Below are 25,567 nucleotides of genomic sequence, written 5' to 3' on the forward strand. Positions count from 1 at the left end.
TCTAACTGTAGAGTTCACATGTGTCCAATTTTTGAACATGGCATTTTGGTAAGAGTCTGTGTAATTCTCCTTGAAGCAGCTGTTCCACATAAGCTGTGCTGGTCTTACCAGGGCCTTAGAAATTGTGTGGTCCTACCCCCACATTTAGGAGTTCTCACATGTCTGCATTGTTTAGCTGTGAAACCAACTTCGAATGAGGGTTTTGTCCAATGCTGCACCTCTGGAGTTTTGCTCAGGCAACTGGAGATCCCTTGCTCTCCTGCTGCACTCTCAAAATCTCATCTGGAGCAGATTGAGAGTGTACAAGCACTTCGGTATTTCAAATTTCAGCAGTGCCCTGTGCCAGGCCAAAATTTGGCGCCTCACCTCTAGCCTTTCAGTTCTGATCAATTCACTACTTCATAGTTGCGGTGCCCCGCTAGGCGCCCTTAATCTGCCTCTGATGCAAGGGGGCTGGAGGGAAATGTTCAGTTTTGCAGAGCAGCAATGTTGGACATGACCTTGAGTGCTTTATCTTAGAAACTGAACTGAGGTATACACTATGGTAGATTGGACCCATGTTACTTCCCCCCGCAAAAAAAAAACTTCAGAAAACATTTACTAATCTGGTCCATTGTACACTCACATTATATCTCAGCATTTAATAAAATTACTGCCTTTTTCCAGACTGAGATGGAATTTCATGAAAGTCGTGTATTTTTAAAGAGCAAGGAAAAAGATAACTGACAACCACTTCAATAGTTTATTATTGATCTAAAAACATCAAAGCTTGGATTTCACTGCATACTTTTGTTTTCAAGTGGCATGAAATGTTATAAATCATACTGACATTTTGTTTCTAGATTACACATGGGCTGCATCATGTGATGATGAATTCACTTTAGAGTTAATTGACAGGCAAACAAAACTAACACGAGACTGTAAAATGAGAGAAACATTAAGTCTTACAAATTAAAGGAGTATGCTCTTAAGATGTCTCCATTTCCAGCCACCACACCAACAATGCTCACATCGTCACAAGCCACACTTCTAAAGCCACTAGGAGAGGAAAAAATATATAGCTCACAGTACTTGGCACAATCTAGTTTAACTACTTCAACATATTGAAACAAACTCATTCTGTTTTAGTACGAGAAGCTAAATTGCAGGTTTTTGAGATTTTGCAATGGGTTTTTTATGTTGCCCTGCTAAGCATAGCCCCAGTTTTGCCCTGTTTCAAAGCTGAGTTACTACCATCTTTTTTAACCTGAGTAGTAGGTTAGTTCTGTGTTCATTGCAACAGAATTGGTTTATCCCTTGGCTGTAAGCTTCACTGCTTGCAAAGATTAAATTGGGGGATGAGGAAAGCCATGGATGGCACAGGCAAAAAACTGCACATAGCTTTTATCTACCCCTCATGGTTCTAAACGGGGGAAAGGGGATGTTGAATGGGACTTCGTGTCAAGGGGTCCAGTCATAAGGGAAAGCAAAGCAATCCCCAGAGCCTTTGTATAATTCAGGTATCGCTGTCTTTAAACCCTGGCCCATAGCTCCTATGATCTAGTATCACTACACTTTAGACTGATTTTCAGAAAACAATTGAACTGAAGTCTTCCATATAAATACGGTTCAAACTAGCATTTGGGGTCACAGATGTGCTTTTATTCTCAAATCTGCCTTCTAATATAGTTGTATTTAGCAAGAAAGTGATAGGTGCTTTCATCTTAACTGCAATTTGCAAAATGTTTCAAACTTACTTTGACCATCTGTGGGATCCTCCTAGTAAGTGGTAGCGACCGTTCAGCAAAGATGATTTGTTGTCATTTTTCCAGGAGTACACACGAAGTGAGAGGTCCATGGATGATGTGACAACGTGAAAAGGATCCTGGTTGGGGGTGGGTGGATGCAAATTAAAGCCTTTTAGTTAAAGAATATTTAGTGTACAGAACAGAAATAAATAATAGTAGTAGTAAGTAATAGTAACTGTATATACCACCCAGATTGATGTAATAGAATTGTGGTGATCTTTGAAAGCCATTAATTCAGTTCCCGACAGAGTGTATAGTTTCAGCTCTGGTCCAGTTGATAAAAGAATAGTTTGTTTGCCAAATCCTTTCATAATCGTCTCTCCAATCCGTAGTTGTGCTGGTAATGTGAAGTCTGCAACCTGTCGAGCTTTTGCATAAAAACCATTTTAGCACCGAAATTTCTGCTCTGTTTACTGTGAAGAATACTGCAACAGTGCTCACCAGTATATTAGTCAGGTCACGATTCTCTGAATTTTGAGCTACATATTGTGTATTGAGAACATCATGCTGATTCAGACCCAAGCTAGCAGTTCTGTCTATTGTGCTGCTATGGACAGGAATGAAAACAGATAGGGAACACTGATTAAGAAAACAAGTTGCCTAAAGAAATAAATTTGTCAATTGGGTATTATCTGCTGAGTTTGACAAAACACCACTATATAAAATTAGGGACATAGGAAGGCCATTGGTCTGTCTAGTTCAGTGTCGTCAACACTGGCTGGCAGCATTTCTCCAGATTTTCAGGCAGTTGTCTCTGCCAAACCTATGTGGAGAAGTTAGAGACTGAACCCAGACCTTCTACTTCCTACTACAGCACATGCTCTAGTACTGAACTGTCCTTTCCCATGCATTTTGTTATTCAGCTTTGACACAGTGCAGCCAAGTCCCTGCTTTTATGGCTTACCATGCACAGAAAGACAAAGGCTGAAATCCCTTCCGTGTCTATTCAGAAATAAGCCCCACTGAATTTAGTGAGCTTATTTGCACATAAGTGGGTTGGAATTGCAACCAACATTTCAAAACAAATATGCTGTTCCTCTTCACTTATACAAGAAAGGTCCACCTGACAATTCATTTCCTTTTCAATAGCAATTCAGTTCAGGGTGTTTTCTGGATTACTGCTGAATAAAAGGATAAATCGCCTTCTGCTATACAACAGTTTGAAGAAACTTACCTGTAATACTCATTTTATATTTAGACTTCTTCTCAATGTGTATATCTAAGCTCACAATGTGAAAATTTCTCTCTTCATCATGCAGCACAGCTACTCTTGCGGGCTCTGCTGGTAACCAGCAGGTGTCAAGGCACTGACCTCTGATCGGAAGAGGACTAGATAAGAGTTCATCATCTACAGAATTAGTTGCAGAATGTGTATAAACCACCTGTTACATATACAAAAATAAGCATTAACACACAATAGCTGGGATCCAAAGAGCTGCTTATGGTATACTTGGATAGCCCAAGTGAAGATTTTCACTTTGAATTTTATGCAAAAAATTATTTTGAACTTTGAATTACAGAGCTTCATGGCACATCACAAATGGTGTTTGATACTTCCTTCAGGGCTGCATCCCTACAGGCCCTCCAAGTGTCTTGCCACAGGGTTGTGAGGGGGAATGACTTAGCCATTGTGGATCAAGTTATACAAGGTTCAGCCTCTCCCACTCCCCATATCTCTGGAGAGGCAGGAAGGGGAAGCTCTGTTAATGGGACATTTTTCTTTTGCCCAAGTAAAGATTGCTCGTTATGTGGCATGGAGATTTGAGTGGAATTTTGTTGACAACAATTGCAAGTTGATGAGAAAAACAGAAGCCACAAAATAGTGGTAACTTTGCTAGGACCAACTAAATGCCACAACACAGTGAGCAAGTTTTCAAGCTCTCCAGAACTCTTTAGGCTAGATGGGAAGCCTAAAGGTGTAACCTCATGGAGAGGGGGAGGGAAGGACACAAATACTAGGCAAAGTGTTGACACACCAAAGTAGTTTACAGTTTGTAGCAGTCTTAAGTCTAAAGATGATGGGTTAAATCCAAAATTGCATTCAGCGTTACAGGTTGTTTCCGTTGGAAATAGCCATGTGGAATGGGAGGAAATCAAGACTGCAGCATGCAGGGAAGGAGGAATTTAACCCTTTCTGCTGCACCACAATCCCAACTGAATCCCCACCACAACCCTGAAGTTGACGTTAATCTCAACAAATGCTCAAATGCTGCAGCATAACAGTACCTTTGGTGGTAAATCATTATCTGTAGGGAGAGCAACTATCCATAGACCATCGGGTGAACAAAGTAATGAATTTATGCCACAGTTTTGGAACAGTTGTGTGGATGAAATTTGGTTTAAATTGGCAGCTACTAACGTATAGAGTTTGCCTCCTCCGGTGCCTACCTAAACCAAGGAAGGAAGCACAGAAAATATAGTTAATGATTCCTTCGCAGCAACATGCAAAAGATTCAACTGTGGATTACCAATTTCTGCTGAGTCACCGATTGCTGGATTTCTTGCAAAAACAATGGAATAGCTCTGATCCAGCCCTGAGTTGCAACAACATTAAAAACTACTATTCCACATTTTTAAGCAGGCTTTCGGCAAGCCAACAGGAAGTTTGTTTCAAACTGTCAGTCATGCTACACTTACCATTAAGAATGGCTTGCTGTTTATTGTGTAGGCAACCACAGAGCATGATGCGGATGATACTGAAAACGTTGCAAGCTCTTCCCCTGTCTCTCCATGCCAGAGTTTGATTATCCCATGACAGTCTATTGTAGCCACCAATTTATCTGATGGAAACGTGGCAATGTTTTGCAGTCCATTTTCCTGCTGGGGACTTGACCAAATCTGTGTACCCTGTTTAAAAAACACAAAATGGTGAAACAGGAAGAAATCCCGACGAAAGAAGAATGGAGAATGAAGTTGATGGAATACGTAGAATTAGACAAGCTAACGGGGAGAATTCAGAACCAGCGAGAGCAGAGATTTAGCAAGGACTGGAATAAATTTACAGAGTATATTAAGAATATATGTGAAGGTCAATTAACGTTTGTAGGTTTTCAAGAAGCTCTGTGATAATAATGGAAAGAAATATTGTTTTATAATAATTGTTAAGATTAATTTGGTTAAAAAAAACAAAACAATATACAGTGGTGCCTCGCAAGACGAAATTAATTCGTTCTGCGAGTTTTTTCGTTCTACGAGTTTTTTTGTCTTGCGAAGAACCACTGCGTATTGACAGTTTCCCGTAGGAATGCATTGGCAGTTTTAAAAAAAAGGCGCAAGACGTTTCGTTTTGCGAAGCAAGCCCATAGGGAAATCCGTCTTGCGAAGCAACTCAGAAAACGAAAAACTCTTTCATCTTGCGAGTTTTTCGTCTTCTGAGGCATTCGTCTTGCGAGGTACCACTGTAGATGCTAGAAATGAGAATAACTGTTAAAACATGAAAATTTCCAGATAGACTGAAGAAAGTCTGAAAGTGGAAAGATTAGAATTGGATGTATAATTCAAATGGAATGTGTGTGGTTTTTTTATTGTTAAATTTGAAAATTTTATAAACAAAAAAACAAAAGAACACACAAAATGGTGCCATTCGTGCCTCACTTATTTCCAATTCTCTATTATCTTCAGACTATTTCATTTAACACATCTGTGTTCTGCATGGCATGCAGTCCTAACCCCATTCACCCAAGACCAAGGCTAGCTATGCTTCAAACCTTTAAAGCACACACCCCCACCTGAGAATTCTGGGAACTGTAGTTTACTTCTACAGACCCATACTTCCGAGCACCCTTAAACTCAACTCGCAGGATTCTGCGTGTGTGGAGCAGGGGGTACTTTAACAGTCTGGTGTGTATGTTGCCTAAGACCCAACTATACAGATTTCTCTGATGGTGTATTTTCAAGTATGTTCTATGCGCCAACTTTTTTCGGTGTGGAGTCGGTAAGAAAAAAAGGAAACGAACACATGCTGTAGAAAAGTTTGCGTATTTGTTGCTTGCTTTCACCTTTACCTTGTTGAAACATGTTCGCTTGATTTATGTGCACATCAGAACATAATGAGTCAGTCTCCATTGTATTTCAAAGTCCTGATGTGCAGCCAAAAATATTCTAACAGAATTCATTTCAAATAAATGGATGCTTCCTTGGTATCAGACTTTTGTCCTCCATATTGCCATCAACGTCGTGCCAACAGTCTTTTAAAAAATGCCATGTCAATTTCTGGAATTTTAGTTTCCTTCCTTTCTACTTTCATTGGGCTGCACCCAGCTTTGTCCTCCTGTGAACAGAAGGGCTTCTTCCAGGAAAGGGGTTGAGATTCAGCAGAGGGGGCTCCCACTGGAGGACAGGAAGTTGCCATTTTCAACCATACACCCCACCACCACCTCCTGCACTCCTAGAAGTCATGGGCATAGCCAGGGGGTACAGGTAATCAAGGAAATAAATAGAAATATTTAACTAAATGACCAATTGTGTCGCAGATAACTCGATTCTGCCCCCTTAAAATAAATCCTGGCTACGTCCGTGCTAGAAATGCTTTTCCTGACTGCAGGTTCCCTTTTAGCCCGTTCTCCAGCAGGATAATCCGTTTTCCACCCATCTCTCTTTAAATATCTCAAACAAACAGCAACTGCCTTGAAAGGTGGCAGATAAATGTAACTAAAACAAACAAACAAACTAAACAACAACTAAACAAACAAACAAACAAAAACAAACAATTTGAGCTGCCTGGGCTTTCCTTCCTTTTCCTCTTTGAAGTACAGTGGTACCTCGCAAGACGAATGCCTCGGAAGACGAAAAACTCACAAGACGAAAGAGTTTTTCGTTTTCTGAGTTGCTTCGTAAGACAGATTTCCCTATGGGCTTGCTTCGCAAGACGAAACGTCTTGCGCCTTTTCTTTAAAACCGCCAATGCATTCCTATGGGAAACCGTCAATACACAGTGGTGCTTCGCAAGACGAAAAAATTCACAAGACAAAAAAACTCACAGAACGAATTAATTTCGTTTTGCGAGGCACCACTGTAATTCTGAATATAAGTATGATCACCCCTTGGCACCAATCAGAAATATTTTCCTTTTTTTTTTAAATTTTATTAACAATTTTCTTGTTTTACAGAAGTATGTGTAATGCCTCTCATATTTTTTCCATGTAACATTTTTACAAATCGGTTTCATTTGTTAAGACATTAGGGGGAAATAAGGGGTGGAGGGGGGAAGATGGGTGGGGGTGGGGTGGGGTGGGGTCGGGTGGGGATGTTTCTATTTTGCTTAATGTATGTAGGGTTTGGTGTCAGCATTGCTCGTGCAGGTTCTCTGCTGTTCATTTGTGTTTCTTTGGTGGTGAAAGAGGTTGGAATTGGCCTAGGGTATGGTTGTTTGTTTGTGATTAGCTATGGCGATCTTTGTTGTCGTGTGATTTTCCTTCCTTACATTCATCTTTTACAAGTTCTTTTGTCCTACCTCTTGGACGTTCCATGCCCTGACTGTGCCATCAGAAGAAGTGGTACACACAACAGACTTGACGTTTCCTGTTGCAAATGTGTGCTCGTTCTCTGATAGGTAAGCCATACCAGTTATCGTTCCTATAACAACATGAGCAGAATTTTATTTGGAATTTTTAAAAAATTGAGCAGAATTTCATTATGAAAACAACCATGAGTCTGGTGTGTTTTCTGATACTGCAGAAACGTGGCATATTATAAATCTGCAATAAACACTCAACATAATTTTATTTATTTAAAATCTTATAAACACACACACACACACATGCATGTATATCTCTATACCACTTTATATTTTTAAAGAAAAAACCTCAAAGCATGCAATAAATATACACTCCAAACAATGTAAAAAAGTAAAACAATGCAATAGATAATAAAAGCAACATAAAACAAGATCATAAAAGAATCTAGAAATGGCTGGATGAACAAAAAGGACTTCAGTATATGCCAAAAATGTAAACACCGTTGCCTAATCTTCAATTACAAAAGCACATGCAATATGCCAAACAGGCACATGCAATATGCCAAACAGAAACATCGGTCTATCACGTAACTCTAAAATAGCACCCTGAGAATAAAATGTACTATTCAAATGCACTATTCATTTTATTTCTCCCCAAATAAAAATAAAAGACAAGCTGCATATAATAATTATTTTAGTATACCATCATTATTCCATCCAGTCATATATTTTCATAACTCTGCTTCATTAAACTCAAGTATTTCTGATTTCAGCAGTGAAAAGGGATTTATTTTAAATACTTGCTCCATATGCACATCACAAAGAGGGACCATGTTTTTCGTCCAAATCTTCCCCCCACCCATTTCACCTCCCCTGTCAAATTAGTAAGGTTAGGCATCATTACTGCATATCAGATCTTTTTCACCCACTCCATTATGGTAGTTATTTTCAATGAATATAAAAAATAAGTAGAGAGGGAGTGATATGTGTTTCCTACTCCAGGAAATTAAATTATGAGTTTTTACCACACTTAGCCTACCTGTATGTCCTCTCATCGCTTTACATGTGTAGTCAACTGAAGGCCGTCCAGATATCTTTTTATGCTCAAGATTAGAGCGGTGCAGATAGTACTTTTTCCATGTCTGCATTCCTGGGATCACAGAGATATTGCAGAAGGCCCATCGTCTCAGACACATATTTCTATAAATTTAAAGAGTGGCAGATTTATCTTGAAATTTTAAAATCCTTCCTCCAGAGCAGTTTCACTGAATGAGGCAGAAATGAATGACAACCATCATCTGCCGTCATTAGATAAAAAGCAATTGGCTACAAAGTCTTCAGCTGGATTTCATTCATTTACATATTTTTACAATGTATGACATTGCAAAAATCTGCTCCTTCCTCCCCATCACCTCTGATCTAAAATTCTGATTCCAGCCTTCCTCATTTTGAGCTTTCCTACATCCTCTCCAGTCCTTTCTCCTCAATACAGAATTCTGCTGCCAAATAATTTATCTCTTTCATATCTAGCACAAACTCTTGTCTGCAAGTTTAATGCAGTGGCAGAGAACCTCAGGTCCGGGGTCAAATGCAGCCCTCCAAGCCTCCCCAGACCTACCCACCCCTCTCCCTCACTGACCCTGCTATGTATCTTGTCCTTCCTCCTCCCAACCCATGTTTTCTGTCGCTATGTACACACTATACATTTAAAGCACATTTTAAGCATGTCCCCATCCCAAGAATCATGGCCGTAGCTTTGGGAAGGGCAAGCTATAGTTTCCAAGATTGAGGTGTGTGTTCTCTTTGAATGTGCATTAAATGCATGGTGTGTATTAATCATCATTCTCAGCTGTAACGAAGTTCCTCACATCCATTGCTTGCCTCCCTTGTTTTGACTTTCCCCCAGATCTCTTTCTGTCTTCTAGCCATGTCCATTGCGATCACCAGAGGGGACTTGGCTATGTTGTCCTTATCGAACTCTGCTGTTCCGTGTTCGCGAATGGTGCTGTGTTCTCAGTAATAAGTAAACTGAATGCACCAAACCCAAATATTAAAATAGATAAGAAGTGTACTAACCTCCAAAGAGAAGAGGTCTCTGCAGCTTCATTCCATGTCTAAAATGGGAAAGCAGGACAGGTTTTAGAGGAAGTTCTTCAAGATTCAGGGGACTGAGTCACATAGCAGCGCACTTGAGCACAGTGCCTGCAGTTTCATTTATTCATTCAGCCAGTCTGTTATTTAACTTACCTCAAAGTCCCAGGGTGACTTACAATAAATGTAATAAAATACTCAACACACCACAGTAACAAGGAATAAATATAAAACAGAGCAATGAGGCTTACTGGGCCTCAGATTGCAGCCTTAGGCACGTCTTATTTCAAAGTACTAAGTTGGACATTTAAGCGTTTGTACAAAAAAGAAAAGAAAAAAGTTCTGATTTAAGCAATCATCAAAGTGATATTCATTCAACAGGTGATGTTTTTCCTGTCATGCAAATACAATGATGGGGAAAACTTTTGTCAGCTTAACGTCTACTTGTCACACAGGTGGCAAGAGGCCCCGAAGCATCGCTAGGGAAGTTTGCAATCCTAGAAGCTTCCCATTAACATCTGCAGAAACAGAAGCGCCAGAAGGACCATCGCTTGGATCAGCGGCTTTCGCTCTTACTGGCTGCATTGTCAGCACTGCAGCACTGCAGAAACATCGAGGGTGGGGTCTTGAAAACAGAAAGCAAAGTTTCCAGGAAGAGCGCAGGCGCAGGCGCCTGTCTTTTTTCGGGGGAATTCCACGGTGGCCAGGGATACTGTTGCGCGCTTTACTGAATCCAGTGTGTTGCTGCAGGATCTTCTCCCCCTTTTAATGACTACTGTGTCACGACGCTGGACGGGGACACGCTGTCAGAATGGGACGTCCGGAATCCGGATCTCGCCCTCTTAAGTTCGCTCGTTAATAAAAGCAAAGGGGGGGGCGGGCAAAATTGTACAACGGGGAAGAAGAAGAAGGGGAAGCTGGGGAGAGAAGGGTTGCAGTGATTTGGGACGTTATACATCTATTAAAACAGGAAGATCGCGCTCTACGTATCTGAAGAGGTCGAGAGAAACTTGGAGCAAGCGCGCCTGCTACTGGCGCATTTGGCTTGGAGAGGTCGTTAAGATCGCTTCCCGCGATCGAAGTGGAGAAAGATGTTCTCTCCACCAGTGGCGCACGGGCGAATTTGGGGGCACTTGCAACCGGCGCTGCAACGCACCTTATTCACTTGGGCTGCTCTGAGTAGATCCGGTGGCTCCAGGTATGAGAACAGGTGGATGATGCAGTCCAGGGTCAGCGTCTCAGCGCTCATCTTCCCTCCGAGATCCCCCGCTACGGACAAGCGGAGTCCGGACGCTCCTCTTCCCGCCCCGCCCCTGTCCGGTCAGCCTGGTAGCGAAGGCGGGGCGAGGGCGTCACGTTCCGTCGCTGCTGGCCTGGCGGCTGCTTGTCACTACTGTAAAAGCAAGCAGGTCTCAAACGCTGCTCCGCTGTTTTTGTCCCTGATCAAGAGGCATTTGTTGATTCTGGGCAACAGAACTCCGGGCATCCGCGCGCACGTCAAGGAAGCAAGTATCAGTTTTTTAAAAATCCATGGAATTTATTGTATAGTGAACGTGGAATGTTAATACTCAAGGAGGTTTAACTCCTATATATACACGAGGCCAGCAAGCCCAAGGGGCAGGGATAATGGGAGTTGTAGCCCAACATTATCCCAGGGTCCCTATGTCTGCTCTACACACTTCTCTGTGAATAAAGCCATTTTTTAAAAAAGTGGGACTTTTGAATAAGACTGAACTGTACATCTCATAGAACTCAGAAGCTCCCTGTCTTTTCTAGACACGCATAGGATCGCGTTGGAGCAACTTCCTATGAACGGTTAATTGGAAGCAAGTCTCACTCTGCAGGGGAGAGACTATACAATTCACTGTAACTGCCTCGCACAATAATAAAAAAGCTTGAACTTAGTTCAATAAACCAATCAGAGATAAATCTGCTGATGTGTTTGTTCAGAGGGTTTTGCATTCGTAGACATTCTCTGTTCCAGGTATCTTCAACCTTTTCAGACCTAGGCACTATTTTTAACCCAAACATGCATTTGGGGACTTATTACTTAATCTTTTACCACGTGTTTGCTCTTGTGGCGATCCACCTTGGATCAGGCCGCAGCTCACTAGTGGGCCCCGCCCCACCAGCTGAAGACGATCGCTCTACACACGATGGAGAACATCATTGTTTGAGACTCTGTCCTGCCACCTGATGCAGCACACTTTACGCTTTTCTATACAGCTACTACGGCGATAAACAAAAGGCATGAGATACAATTAATGATGCCCAAAATACCGCACTGCAGGGGTTGGATCAGATGAGCTCTTTGGGATCGTTTCCAACTCTACGATTCTAATACAACAAAGCAGCACCATAAACGACCAAGAAGCAGCTTAGAACCAGCACGGGAGATTTAGCGATCATCTGAACTCTGGGCAATGTCCCGAGTAAGCAAGCAAGATCACCCCACCTCCCCTGCGCTCTTTCGCCCCGCGCGCACAGAAGCTTGCGAACTGCACCCGGGAACCGGAAGCATCGCAACACAAGCATCGAGGCGGCGCCTCTGCATTTGCGCCTCTACGCACCCTCCCTTTCCTCTCCCAGGCAGACAAGGGATTACTCTTTCGACTTCTCCACTCACCGAGGCCCGACGAACATTTGCCGTGTTCGCAGAGCATCATGGGAAGTGTAGTTCACCGAGATGTTGGGCTCCTACATATGGAATTAAACATTTAGCTCTCGGGGAGCCTTGAGTGTTTGCTTGGGTGCTCCGACGACCTGCTCCCCTTTCTCGGTAGCTTTCAGAGCTAGGTGCCAGTAAGCTATTTTAATATAAGGCATCCCTGGCAATGGAGTTACACATGGAACAATTTTGCATCCCCACCTAGTGCTGTATTTCCACTTAGAACTGACACGTGCCAGTGATTTTTTTGTACGGCTCTATATTTAATTACAGGAAAGAGCCATTGCCTTTTTCCTGAAAGGCACGCAATCTGCTAACTTTGGCTACAAATTGACGAGAAAAGTAATATTTTAAAGATTTTTTTCCCCCTTCCAGTTTGGCCCGGGAGATGGGACACCACACGTATGTGTAAATTGCTTAGTGGTGGGTCGTTTCAGAGTCACAGATGCTGGACCTTGTCCTTTTTGCCAAACTCCACATTGGAGAACAATTTAATGTTACCAAAGTTATAATTAACTATCGATTTATTTATTTTTAGGTTGCAATATAACCCCGCTCACTAGGGAATAAATTTGATTGAACTTAGTGAAAATTACTTCTGAGTAAACACATGTATGATTGCTCTGTAAAATATGCAACCCTATTCACTGTATTAAAGGCTATAACATTAAAACCTGTGTTATTTCCCCCCTTTCTATAGTGATATGTGATGGAAACAGGAACAGAATCAAGGTCTACTGATTTTTATTGTACTTAGTCATCCTCTTTGTCAGTGTAAGGTTTATGTGAGCTATATTTTTTTCAAAGTCTTGAAGGTGTGTCTCAGTCTGAATGTTTTGGGGGACGGGAATCTGAAAGTTCTTGGCATCCCAGCATAAAGTTTCCTTAAATAACTGCAACTCTCTGGAAGTACCTTAGTGCTTATTGTGCATTTCTAAGCCAGTGCTAGACAATAATAAATGAGGCAAATTACATGCCAGGATGTGTTAGTGATAACTGTTTTCCACTAGAGACAGAAACAGTGAAATTTTCCAGCACAACAGCAGTACTATTTTCCCCTCTCCTCCCTCAGTGAGACAACAGTAAACTCTGCCTGGCACAGACAATCAGCTGCACCCCTGAGAATATTCACTGAATCTGATAACATCCTATTAGTAGCACTTGAAATGACCTAGCAGCTGAAGTGGGGGAGTTTCGCCCAGGGAGGTCTAAGCATTTCACTTAATCTTTTCTTGTCTCTGTGTCCAAAAGGAAATCACATGTGTGGCATGAGCCTGACCCAGAAATTATTGCTGGGTGTAGGATATTTTGTGCAAATAAGGAAGGGCAGGGTCTGTAAGATGAATCACCAAAACAGCCATTATCCTGAGGAAAAACCTTTTGTGGGTGGATTTACGGTGATAAGTGCCCTTACAAGGTAACATTGTGATCTGTCAACTCCCTTGAACTTCTGGAAAGCCAAAATTCATGTGCTACTGTAGATATTAATGGGAGGGTATTTAAAAGTAGAGCAGTTCTCTGGAAGCCCTCATAATTCATATAAAGTTAAGAAGTGATTGCTCCTTGGAATTGTGTACAGAAAGCTAAAAGATTATTTTTAGGACCTTGCACAGAGCAAAAATAAATAAGAGAGGCACTTGCTATAATGGCAGGAAATAAGCTATTACCACTATTTAACTTTTGGCAAAGCAAAGCTGTTGAGAATTCCTGAATGTGCATGATGGGCTTAGATAAGGTCGAATCTCAAGGATGATTTCTCTTCCACCTGCCCCCGCTGAAAGCATGCGTAGGGGAGTCTTAGGAGTGAAGTAACTTAACAACCAAACACTTGCATTTCAAGTTCTTTAAGGCCAAGTCAGGATTTCAAAGCTGAGGCATGCAATAACTGGGAGATAGGCTGGCCGTATTTTGTTGTTGCTCCCCCCCCCCTCTATTAGATAAAGTAACAAATATTGCAATTTATGTGTATCCCCAACAGCATTACAATAATAATGTAAGAACCAGTTGTGAATATAACAAATACAAAGTAAAAGTCCAACAGAATTAGTCAACTGTAGCTACCATTAATGTAATGATTAATATGAGTAAGATAAGGTAAGACAGGAGGATATATCAGGGTATTACAGCAGTTCTCATAATTTTCATTAAAAATACTGTGTCGAGTCTTGGAAATTAAATTTCATCCGAAAGAATGTAATTTAATTTATCTTGCACTATGTTATTCCAAGAGACGTCATTTTCCTTTCCAGTGCAGTTATTGTCCTGTTGTCTGCCTTCTCCCAGCTTTGTCAGAAAAGGAACAACAGAAATAAGAGGCTAAGCATCTCCAAATTTTTGTATGCTTAAATGCTGATCCTGCTAGGGTTTAGATCGGCATTTAGGCATACCAAAATTTGAAACTCTGTACCGCTTGTTTCTGGTCTTGTCCTAGGCATAGATGTCAAAATGGGCTATCCTAGCCAGTCACCTGCTTTGGCTTCCATGACGAACAGCTACTACAGTGGTACCTCGGGTTAAGTACTTAATTCGTTCCAGAGGTCCGTTCTTAACCTGAAACTGTTCTTAACCTGAAGCACCACTTTAGCTAATGGGGCCTCCAGCTGCTGCTGTGCCGCCGGAGCACGATTTCTGTTCTCTTTTTTTTAATAAATAATTTATATTAACCGTCCAATCAAATCAAATCACATCACATAAATTCCGAATTACAAAGCTGAATTTTAAATTTTTGTTGGGGGTACCTATATTTCAAGTTCCGAAGGGATTCTGATCATCTTCTTGCTGCTGCATTAATGTCCACAAATCTGTCCAAATAATGTTCATAATTCTATCCAGTCCTATCTTGCTGTTCCCACATCTCATCTTATTCATATATTTTTCTTTTTTCTTTGTGATCTCTTCTAATAATCTCCTTAAGCAGGTAAACACCAGTTGTGATCCTGTGTGAATTTTTCTGTTCGTCCAATCACCATATCGAGATGGTTTCCATATGTCATCACTTCCATAAATAAAAGCACTCTTTCCATCATTAATCTTCGTAAATCTGTCACCTTCTTTAGTCCTCTGAGGAGGCTCACCCGCAATATGAAAACAGATCCATTCCTCCTCCCAGACATAAATCTTTTGACAGAACTTGCCAAAATGGCGACGCTATTTTTTACTGCGTCATCCCAAAGCTCTTATACTTTCCACGATCTCCTTAAAACATGCTTTTGGTTAGAAATTATCTCCACACAGTCTTAAATCATCCATCTTAAGTCATTTAAGCGGCATTTCTGACTTGTGTGTGGGGGGGATTCTTGGTTAATCACATAGAAAAAAGAAAGGAAAGTCCCCCCCCCCATCCAGTCCCGTTGCCGACATACCGAGCCTTGGTGTGTCTTCTCATGATATATTCCTGTTTATCCGACCCGTCTTCTTTCTCAGAGATCTCTTCAATTAGCAGTCTTTACTCCCCATTCTTCCTTGAAATATGTGCATTTGCTTCATTCCTAATTGTTTCTTTTGAAGTTGCTGCAGCTAGCGGCGCGAATCAGAGACAGCGTCCAGGAGAGCCGAAGTCCACACAAGGGCTTTCTGCCTAGTGCCCCCACCCCCTCAAATTCGGGGGTGGTATAGGGCACAGCAGGCAAGGGCAGCCCCCCCCATTCCCTTGGGGGGGCAGGGAGACTGCATACTCCCATCACAGCCTCTTAATTACCTCGTGTGGGTCGGAGAGATGTTATTGTCGGCCATCTTCCAATGTGCCCCTAGTGGCCCCCCACGATTTCTGTTCTCATCCTGAAGCAAAGTCCTTAACCCGAGGTACTATTTCTGGGTTAGCGGAGTCTGTAACCTGAAGCGTATGTAACCTGAAGCGTATGTAACCCGAGGTACCACTGTATATCAGTGCAAATGCTTGCGTCTTAAAATCCTTCCAACTATTAGCTCCCTTTAAATGCAGAGCATTGTCAGGAGGTAGGTGCATTTTTTGCCACAATGAAGTACCTTGAAAAATCAAATCAATAAAGGCCTCCAGAAGCCCTTGTCGGAGGCCGTCCTCTTTAGATTCTTTCCTGGTTTCCTTCCAATCAGCTTCCCCTGGATGAGTAATTTTGTTGTGTCTGGATTATTCAGTGACTTGTGCAGAGATTGTGGCAGAATTAACTGCCCTTAGCGGGGTTGCACCCATAAATGATTCATGCAGGAGCACTGTGGGTAGATTCCTCAGGCATGGGGTAGAAAAGCTTTATTTAAGAGAAAACTTTATTTAAGAGAAAACTGCCTCTGTGAGAGACAGTGTGAGGTAGGGGTTAGGCACAGGAAGATCCAGGTTCATATCCCTATTCAGCTATACTGACTGTCACCAGACTGACTTCCTTCCTCCTGGTTTACCTCATGGGATTTTTCAGATGCTAAGAGAGGTGGAAGAAACATATGGGCCACCTTAAACTTCTTGGAAGGAGGACAGGATATATAAATTGGTTAAGCAGCCAAAAGCTGAGGGCAGGAAGACTTGGACAGTTTTCTGAATGGAAGGTTGTAGAAAGTGGAGTCCTCCCTGCCTCCTGGCCTCAGAATCAGTATTCGGACCTGTTCATAAATGATCTAGAGTTAGGGGTGAGTAGTAAAGTGGCTAAGTTTGTACTATGGTATATTTTGCTATTTATTTTTAGAGTCACTTTAACGGGTTGGTTATTCGAGGCATCCGGCACATCATAAATACACACACTCCAAATTTTGAATTACCAACATGGTCAAACTCAGGCCAATTAAAACAGCTATTATACTATCAATCTCAGTAGAAATAAAAAAGTTACCCATTATAAAAATGGTGCTCTAAAAACAATACTAGTACTAGTAATAGTTTCCAGAGGATAGCTATGCTTACAGAATGTCTTAGAAGGTTGAAATGTTCTCCCTACTTGCTTTTGAACATTACTGTTTCTAATGCCAGAATTGTACATCCATTTTATTCTTTTAGGTAAGGACTGGCCTGCTTCTATGCAGAATGCAGGAAGGGAATGCTGGCAGATGATTGCATGAACGGCATTGGAAGGTGATCAGGTGAATAAAAGCCTGATGTTGCCCAAAGCACTTAATATACATAAGAACATAAGAAGAGTCTGCAGATTCAGACATATTCCACCCTGCCCCTCTGCCACATGACCCTGCAGGACAGCGAGTAGCCAAATGTGTAGATCCGGCCCTGATGTTGTCTAGCCTGTTTGCAAACAAATCAGAGTGAGCGCTCATGAAATAGCCATAATCTAGCTTCCCTGAAAACAAATCAGGACGAATGCTCAGTAAACATGCTGTTGAGAAGTGCCTTAAGTATCCCCTCCTCAGTGAGAGATGGATTTCAGAGCAAACACTATAGTTTGGTTTAGGTGGGTGTGGTAGTGTAAACCTGAAATCTTTGCAAGCAAAAGCCCAGATTGTTCTTGAGATGTATGGGAAAAAGCAACATTATTTAAAGTGATCAGAGGAGGAATAAATAAATTGAAACACTAGCCCCCAAGTCTCCTCATTCATCCTATTCCGTTTCCCCTTTGTTCCTTTCATTTCCTTTCTCTAAATATTCCAGTTTCTTCAGACTTTTTGGTGTCTGCCCAGGATGTGTCTTTGCTGCAAAGAAGTATTGCATAGGCTTCATGAGAAGCTTTTCCTGTGTAATATGTTTCACAGGCATAGTTTCACTGACATGAAGGAAAGCTCTCCAGTGTTGAAGTTAGAGGCTGTCCGCCAGTATTTTGCTGTTTGACAGTCTTGACATGAGGCATCAAAATATGACACCTTTGTATCCTGATAACTGGTTAACCTTCCTTGCTTTCTCTGAACTTAAAATGTTCTCTGAACCACAAAGGGGACATGCCAGTACTTGGTCTATTTTCTAAATATGGCATTAAACTTGACAGCGTTCACAATGATAGGTGTGATGCCTTTCCTTTCATTTACTCCTAAATTATAGTTTGGAAATATGCCTTTTGCAAACAGATGCAAACTAAGTGTCTACACAAGTCACACTTGGCATAAACAAAAATTAGCTTCATAGCTTCGTCCAGAATTTCCAAGACACACATACTTCGATGACTCAGCAAGACTTGCTTCCATTAAAGCAAGATGCTCATTTACTTTACATCATGGCATAAGCGTTCAATTATACAAAAATACAGAGCGCTCCTTTTATACCAGACATACGGATAAGAACTTATTTTGATTGTCTCTAGTGGCTGGTAGAGCTAGATCACTTAGAACTCAACTGCATGTGCATCTTTGTACCATATGTCCAAATATTTGGAAGAAAGAATTATATGGGAGCTGGATCTTTGGCCCGGGCCAACAATTTTTCATGGATGAACATCAGCTTATTGGGTGATATCCAAAGATGTCTGCCTACTTGCACAACATGATTTCTGGTTTCACTTCTCCTCTCTCCAATCTCCCATGCACCTTCTCCAAAACCAGTGCCAAAGTGTTGTGGGACCTTCCAGAGTGGATTTTTTTAGGGGGGAGGGGGATGAAGAAGAAGCAGAAGCCTTGTTATGCCAGCCAACACCAACTCATGTTATATTAGATCTCCCATTTTTATTTGCTACACTTATGCCCACTTTTCCTTTTTTAAAAAATGTCCAAAGCAGATAGCAACAATAACACAAATTTAATGCGACAATATCTCTAAGGATTAAATTGTAGTCAGTATGAACATGTGTGAAGACTTTTGGAATATTTTTTTCTGCAAAAAGTATTTACCATACATATACTGCACTATTTGGAATAAGTTTTACAAAACGCTCCCCTTTCTTCTATGGTCTTGTACTTTCTATATCAGGGCTGGGATCCTAGCAGTCAGCTTATCTCCTCATTCCCTCTGACCGATGTTTCGCAGGTGGGTGCGGCCACCCACCTGTCAGTCACCTGACATCACAATGACATCAGATGACCAGTTTTTGCCTGGGTAGGTTGAACTCAAAGCAGTGCAGGTTAAAGCACAGCAATCTGCAAGCCCCAGCAATCAGCTGATCACCGGACCCTGCAAGACACCATGCACCCAACACCATAAGACCCAACACCAGGTGTTGGGCAGGTGGCTGTGGCATGACCAGACTGGGCTCATGCGTTGATTAGACCCACAGGCCAGTTTTCCCATTGCTGGTTTACAGTTAGGCCTTTCAAGATACATTTCTGATCAGCTTCCCTCCTGTCACACTCTGGATTACTGACCTTTCCCTGTTTTCTCTTCCTTCTATCCTGCAATGAGGAAAGTTTGGCTTGATCTAGTCTCTTCAGAGCTATGTTACAGAGACATTAACAGACCTGTAAGATTTTTTAAAATAAAAGAATGATTTTTAATTTCAAGTACAAAAAATTTCAAGTACAAAACATGCTCCAGAGAAGCGGACACGGAGCAATGGATCCAAACTACAAGAAAGAAGATTCCATCTAAACATTAGGAAGAACTTCCTGACAGTAAGAGCTGTTCGACAGTGGAATTTGCTGCCAAGGAGTGTGGTGGAGTCTCCTTCTTTGGAGGTCTTTAAGCAGAGGCTTGACAACCATATGTCAAGAGTGCTCTGATGGTGTTTCCTGCTTGGCAGGGGGTTGGACTCGATGGCCCTTGTGGTCTCTTCCAACTCTATGATTCTATGATTCTATATCCATACAAGGTAGAGACCCATCAGATTTGTTCTTCTCATTTGCATTTCAAAAATCTCAAAACCGGACTGGCATTCTTCGGAAAGCACACACACACTTATGCAGATCACGATGCAGCTTCCTGAGTTTTGGTTCTTGCATTTTGCTGGTATAGAATCAAATATGGAATTGAATCTCTGCTTGAAAGTATGTAATTTGGGTTTATATAGGTGTTAGTGGTGAAATGGTTCAAACACTGATATCTTCTCAAATCCTGCCATTGAAAAGACTTTCAAGGGTGGCTGTTGAGGTGTTTTGACAACAAAACAGAGCAGCTATGATTAGCTTGATAAAAGGGAGGGCTATTGATGGCATGCATGTCTAGGATCTAGTTACAAAATGGGCTTTTAACATTTGAATTCAAATTGCGAGAGGCTAGCGTTCCTGAAGCCTTGTTTTGGGACGGGGGGGGGGGAGGTTGGTGTTGTTGCTATTGCTTGAGTAACCCTTTATACATATGAAAAATGAGACATTAATAACCCTGACCAGAGCCAACCATTGTGTGTGGAGGCATTGTGTAAGTTTCCTTGCTTCGTGCTACCAGTGGATTTGAATCTTGACACTGAAAGCAAAACTGACTCTCAGTGAAAGTGGAGCGGCAGACCGTCTCTTGCAGGCTAGTTTTCCGGTTCTGAAGTGGACTTTGCGGAGACCTCTTTTGTATCTTCCAATATATAACTCATAATTAAACCGCATCATTCGATGCTGACCTAACCGGGCACTAAACTGTTGCCCAGCCTTGCTGCAAAGACAACCCTGATAGACAATTAACAATAGGAATACAAATGTGGAAACAAATGACAAATGGCTTTTTGGGTGTAGCTTCAGCCTGCTATCTTTGTTCAGGAGAAGATTGCTGCTGCTAAATAAAGAGATGGAAAGGCAGCCTTCTCCGGTTAGCATCTGGTGAGAATGCATATCTCACATTGGGAAGAAACTGTTGCTCTCCTTTGCAGCCCATCTGCTTTTAAAGACGAATAAACATATGGTAGGGCAAAACAAATGAATTGCCCTGGTTGTTCTACATTGCTGACTCCACACACCACTTCTTTCAGTGGTCTTGAGCAAAATTTCCTAACAACCTGATCTTCAAAATTTTCTCTCAGCAAATGCCCCCCCCCCTGCTATAAACAGGTACAAGACCACCACCATGTATGGGATGGGGAGCATATGGTCATTTGGAGGCTGTTGGGCTCCAACTCCCATCAGCCCCAGTCAGCGTGGCTGATGGTCGGGGATAATGGGAGTTGTAGTCTGGCAGCATCTTAAGGGCCACAAGTTCCCCAGATGAGTTTAAAGTCCTAGTGATTTCCATGGGTTAAATAGGTGTTCAAATTTACCTCACTGATATGTGTTTAACATTGAATGGGATCAGACACAGTGAGATTTGCAGCACTGTAAGAACCTGAAGCCTCTGACAGTATGACTGGGAGTGGCCACCAAGACTATATAGCACCAGTCCCGAAAGACCTACATTGGCTCCCAGTACATTTCCGAGCACAATTCAAAATGTTGGTGCTGACCTTTAACACCCTAAACGGCCTTGGCCCAGTATACCTGAAGGAGCTTCTCCACCCCCATCGTCCAGCCCGGACACTGAGGTCCAGCTCCTAGGGCCTTCTGTTGGTTCCCTCCCTGCAAGAAGCCAAGTTACAGAGGGCCTTCTTGGTAGTGGTGCCTGCCCTGTGGAACACCCTCCCAGCAGATGTCAAGGCAATAAGCAACTATTTTACTTTTAAAAGACAACTGAAGGCGGCCCTGTTTAGGGATGTTTTCAATGTTTGAAGTTTTATTTTGTTTTTAGTCCTGTGTTGGGAGCTGCCCAGAGTGGTTGGGGAAACCCAGCCAGATGGGCGGGGTATAGATAATAGATGATGATGATGATGATGACTCCATCCTCTTCCACTGTTACATGTTCCGGATTATGATTCTAAGTCATTATTAGATTTCCAGATATTGGGGCCTTGGGCAATACTGACCAGGAAGTTCTCTGGTGCAAGTGTCCTTGAAATGAACACATGTTTCTGGAAGGCCGTAGCTCAGCGGCAAAGCTTTGTGCTCATGTCCAGCTTGCAGGCTTCCCATCAGCATCTGAGTGGCGGCTGTGTGAACTAGAGGGGCCAGTGGCATGAATTTACAGGGCTTGTCTTAGGTTTGTATGCATGTTTAATTCAGGTAGGGCTGAAAAAGAAGACTCTTGTCTGGAACCCTGGAAAAACACTAGTGGTTATGAGAACATTGAGCTAGAAGATGGGCCAATGATTCTACTCAGTGTAAAGCAGTTTCCTTTGAGGGTGCCATTTGAATTCCAAAATGCTTTGTGTCCTCCTAATTCTCTCTTGAATCCTTTCCAACAAGGCAACATCCTTTTTGGACTATGATGCTCAGAGATGAACACTTAACTCAAAGCGGGATTCCCACCCCCCTTCTCCACGGTGCTAAGCAGAGCAGTGCTACAACCTCCCAAGAGCGGAATTATCAGGGCAAGACTTTGGGGCAGGCTCACAGAGCTCCATTCACAGACTGAGCAGGAGGGCCCCGAAATGCAGCAGGCCTGCCTTACTACATCTGGAACTAAGTGGCGTAATACTACCACCTAAAGAGCCCCCTCCAAAGACCATTAAGTCCAGAGTCTAAAATTACCTTATTGCATCGCTGCTTCGCAGGCTGTGGAAACAACCCTTCCATTGATGCAACCTAAAATGGTGGCTCCATTAGCTTTTTGGACCGCAGGATCACGTTTTACTTCATTATGCACCCGGACCTCCCCCTCCCAGCACTGCTATCTAGCCTAGTATTTCCCATCTTATATTTAAGCATTTTCTGCCCTTGTCTTAAGCAGACTATCTTCCCTCCGGTTGCTTTTCTGCTGCTTTCTGTGTAAACTACAGCTTTTAAAAATCCACTTCAAGTGAGCTTTTAACTGGGGGAGGGAGAGGAAGGACAACAGCCAGATGGACGGAGTATAATTAATAAATTATTATTACTACTACTACTGCTATCTAGTTTACCTTTCTATTAACCATGGTTCGAAACAGACAATTAAATGTTTCCCAAAACAGGCACAAAACCCCCCAAACCTAGTCAGAGTTCTACGTGCTAAGGGTTTATAATTCGAGGCATGAGCTCATCCAACCAACCAATCCACCCTCTTTTCTATGATGACGGCGTTCACCCAAAGGTCAATTCGACCATTATTAGTTCATCCCCCGTTTACTGCCGTGGATCTCGCCTACCACTAGATGGCGCATTGACAAAGAAAACAGAGCAAACTTTCGGGCGCCTGATCTGTCCCTTCCTGGATTACCTGGCCAGTTTTTGTTTTGTTTTAATCCCACGTGGGATTTCTCTTCGGTGGCGGAAGCCGTGATCGCCCCACACCTCACACTCTCCGGCAAAATTTGGGGTTTGGATTGTCGCCTGAAATAAATTTCTGTTGGGAGAGGGGGAGGGGGTAGAATAAATTTATACCCTCCCGCGCGCATAAGATATATAAATATATATTGGACAGCGTTTAATGCACGTGGGACGAGCGGGTCGTGGTCGCCCACTGTCCCCCTCCGAAGGAGGTGGCTCCTTTCCGAGGAGACGGGAGCGCGGGGCGGGGCGGGCGGGGGACCGACCTGCCGTTTCATAAGCCTCCTGTTTTGGAATGTGGATTTCTACTGTAGTAAACAGCTCGTATTGCCCTCGAGGGATACAGCACCGCGCTCGGGCGTTTTGTCAGATCAGTGGAATTAAAAGTATTTGCAAATTGCTTTTCTACTCATAACTCTGTCAAATGTGCTAAGTGATATTTCGGATCACCTGTTTGTGCAGGGCACATGAGACAACAGCAGCAGCGCTCTTTTTTTCATGCCTTTTACGTTTATTATGATTGTTCTAGTATCACCGGCACCATCACGATGATGATTATTATTGAAACCCAAAGCTGCGGCTGCTGCGCCGTTTCCAGCACCGCCACCACACCCCTGCTGTTATCATTGGACGAGTCCTCCCTTGTGCGAGTGTGATAAGGGGATCATAATAAAACCGTCACCCCACCCGCGGCCCCCCAGCAGTGTCAAGTCCCGCTGTTAGGATCACACAAAAGCCCTCTGCAACAAAGCTGGCGTGTGTGTAAGGGGGGAATCCCACGAGGCAGGTGCTCAAGGCACCAACTTGGCGAAGGCTGCCAGGCCATGGGTGGGGGGCAAGGCAGAGGGGGCAAGATCCAGGTTGGAGGAGGAGAGATCCCGCAGCACATGGAATCCAGAGGAGAATGTGCCCTCGCTCGGAATCGTCTCTCCCTCCAGACCTTCGCTCGGCACTTTCTCCCGACTGGGAAGGGGAGAGGTGGAGGATAAAACAACCAAGCAACTTAAAAGCACCCAGCAACAATCCCCCCCCCGCTTGCCTCCCCCGGGCCTTGCCACACACAACGCCCCCCCCCCCCCTCCTTGAAGCTGCAGGGCACCTGCCTGAGCACGGGGTGAGCAGCTCGGCCTCCCCCGCCCCTCTTTCGTCCCGGAATAAATCGATCCAAAAGAAGTGGCGGCGCGAGCGGGGAGGGGCGCGGGGTGGAAGGCAAGCCAAGCATATAGGCAAAAGTGGCGAGGCAACAATGGTCTTTTTCTTTCGGGGGCTGCTGTCTGAGAGTCTAGCCTCGCCGTCAATAGCGGCCGATAGGATCTAAATTGTCCTGGGCTCGAGGCTTTCGCTACTGGTGCTGAACAAAACAGAGATCTATTTCTTCGGCAGCCTCTTGCTGCCCCTGCCGCCGATGGAGCGTCCCCTCCCTCCCTCCCTCCCTTCTCGGTATCCCGTTTAGCTGGGAGATGTTGCTCCTGCTGGGGCGGAGAGGCGAGGGTGGTGGCTTCTGCGTCTGGGGCAGTCGGCTCATCCCGAGGCAGACACAAAACAAACACGCCGGGGGGTGGGGGGGCTGGATGGAAGGAAAGGAAGTTGGGTAGGCACCTCAGAAAACCCCTCTGGAGAATAAGAGGGGAATCAGCTGAATAGCTCAGTTGGCTAGAGCGTGGCAGTGATAACACTGGGGTTGCAGGTTCGATCCCCGCAAGGGACAGTTGCATATTCCTGCGTTGCAGGGGGTTGGACTAGATGATCCTCAGGGTCCCTTCCAACTCGGTGATTCTGTGAGTCTTATTTAGGGATCGGTATGTCAAGCACCCTGTCAGACCCAAGGGGAACGTAGGCTCCGATCCTGCCCCCTCCGTCCCCCTTGACTTGGGAACCAGCCCCACGGAACTGCGCGGGACCTGCTTTGGGCTAGACAGGTGTGGGGCGCCGAGGTGTGTGCTGCGGACCAAGCGCGCTCCTGCGCGCACGACCCCTCCCCACGCGCGCCAGCAGGAAAGTTCCGCTCCGCTCCCTCCCTGACAGCGCGCGAAATCATCGATCAGGTTTGGGGACGGGGGAGGCGGGAAAAAAACACACACGCCGACCTGAACGGGCAGAGAGGAAAAACAGGAGCAACGAGGGAAGCGGAGCGTCAGAACAGGGAGGCGAGGGAACCGAGTAAGAGGCGGCGGCTGCCCTGGCGAGCCTCTCGGTCAGGGGAGCCTTCCCAATCGAACCAAGTGGGAATTGATCAGGAATTGATCCTGCGCTCCGGACTGCCATTCAAATCGCGGGAGGTTTGCCTGCTGTAAACCCTCCTTCTTTCAACGGGGTGGGGGAGAAGCCAGTCAGCTCCTGGAGGGATTTCTCCTTCTCCTCTCTTTTGGCAAACAGGTGATCTCTTTCTGCGTGCGATTCTTTATTCCCACCCCCTCCTCCCGCCGTCCCGTTTCGCCCCCATCCCAAACCGTACACTTCTTTCCCTTCCCACCCCCCACCCGGGCTGGACTACTCCCTCCTTTGGAGAACACGCCCAAGTAGGCTGAAGAAGAGAGA

The 25,567-nt window shown here is 43.7% G+C and overlaps 1 protein-coding gene across 4 annotated transcripts; it reads right to left on the reverse strand.

Moving 5' to 3' along the window:
• Positions 1-728: 728 nt before the first annotated feature.
• Positions 729-11,965, reverse strand: FBXW12 (F-box and WD repeat domain containing 12). Of its 4 annotated transcripts, none has more exons than XM_083421553.1 (11): positions 11,904-11,965; positions 10,490-10,726; positions 9,319-9,356; positions 8,282-8,442; positions 7,240-7,361; positions 4,425-4,634; positions 4,014-4,175; positions 2,962-3,169; positions 1,973-2,154; positions 1,737-1,864; positions 729-1,038 (listed from the first exon to the last, which is right to left on the reverse strand). In XM_083421553.1, the coding sequence occupies exons 2-11, from the start codon at positions 10,580-10,582 to the stop codon at positions 945-947; spliced, it is 1,398 nt and encodes a 465-aa protein (XP_083277679.1). In that variant the 5' UTR covers positions 10,583-10,726; positions 11,904-11,965; the 3' UTR covers positions 729-944. The 4 variants fall into 4 exon arrangements, with proteins under 4 accessions (XP_083277679.1, XP_083277678.1, XP_083277680.1 ...); XM_083421552.1 differs by having other exon boundaries at positions 11,789-11,919; XM_083421554.1 differs by lacking the exon at positions 11,904-11,965 and adding an exon at positions 11,789-11,850 and having other exon boundaries at positions 10,490-10,723.
• Between the last annotated feature and the right edge of the window lie 13,602 nt (positions 11,966-25,567).

This window comes from Podarcis tiliguerta (genome assembly GCF_965153285.1).
Source record: "Podarcis tiliguerta genome assembly, chromosome: 2".
NCBI lineage: Eukaryota > Metazoa > Chordata > Lepidosauria > Squamata > Lacertidae > Podarcis > Podarcis tiliguerta.

What these genes read in the sequence shown, in the direction of transcription:
- FBXW12 (XM_083421553.1), bottom strand. Translation starts at nt 10,582, where the DNA reads ATGAGCGCTGAGACGCTGACCCTGGACTGCATCATCCACCTGTTCTCA. An exon ending in GAGACCTCTTCTCTTTGGAG is followed by an intron (nt 8,443 to 9,318) that starts GTTAGTACACTT and finishes TTAAATTTATAG; the next exon opens with AAATATGTGTCTGAGACGAT. An exon ending in AGCGATGAGAGGACATACAG is followed by an intron (nt 7,362 to 8,281) that starts GTAGGCTAAGTG and finishes ATGTTGTTATAG; the next exon opens with GAACGATAACTGGTATGGCT.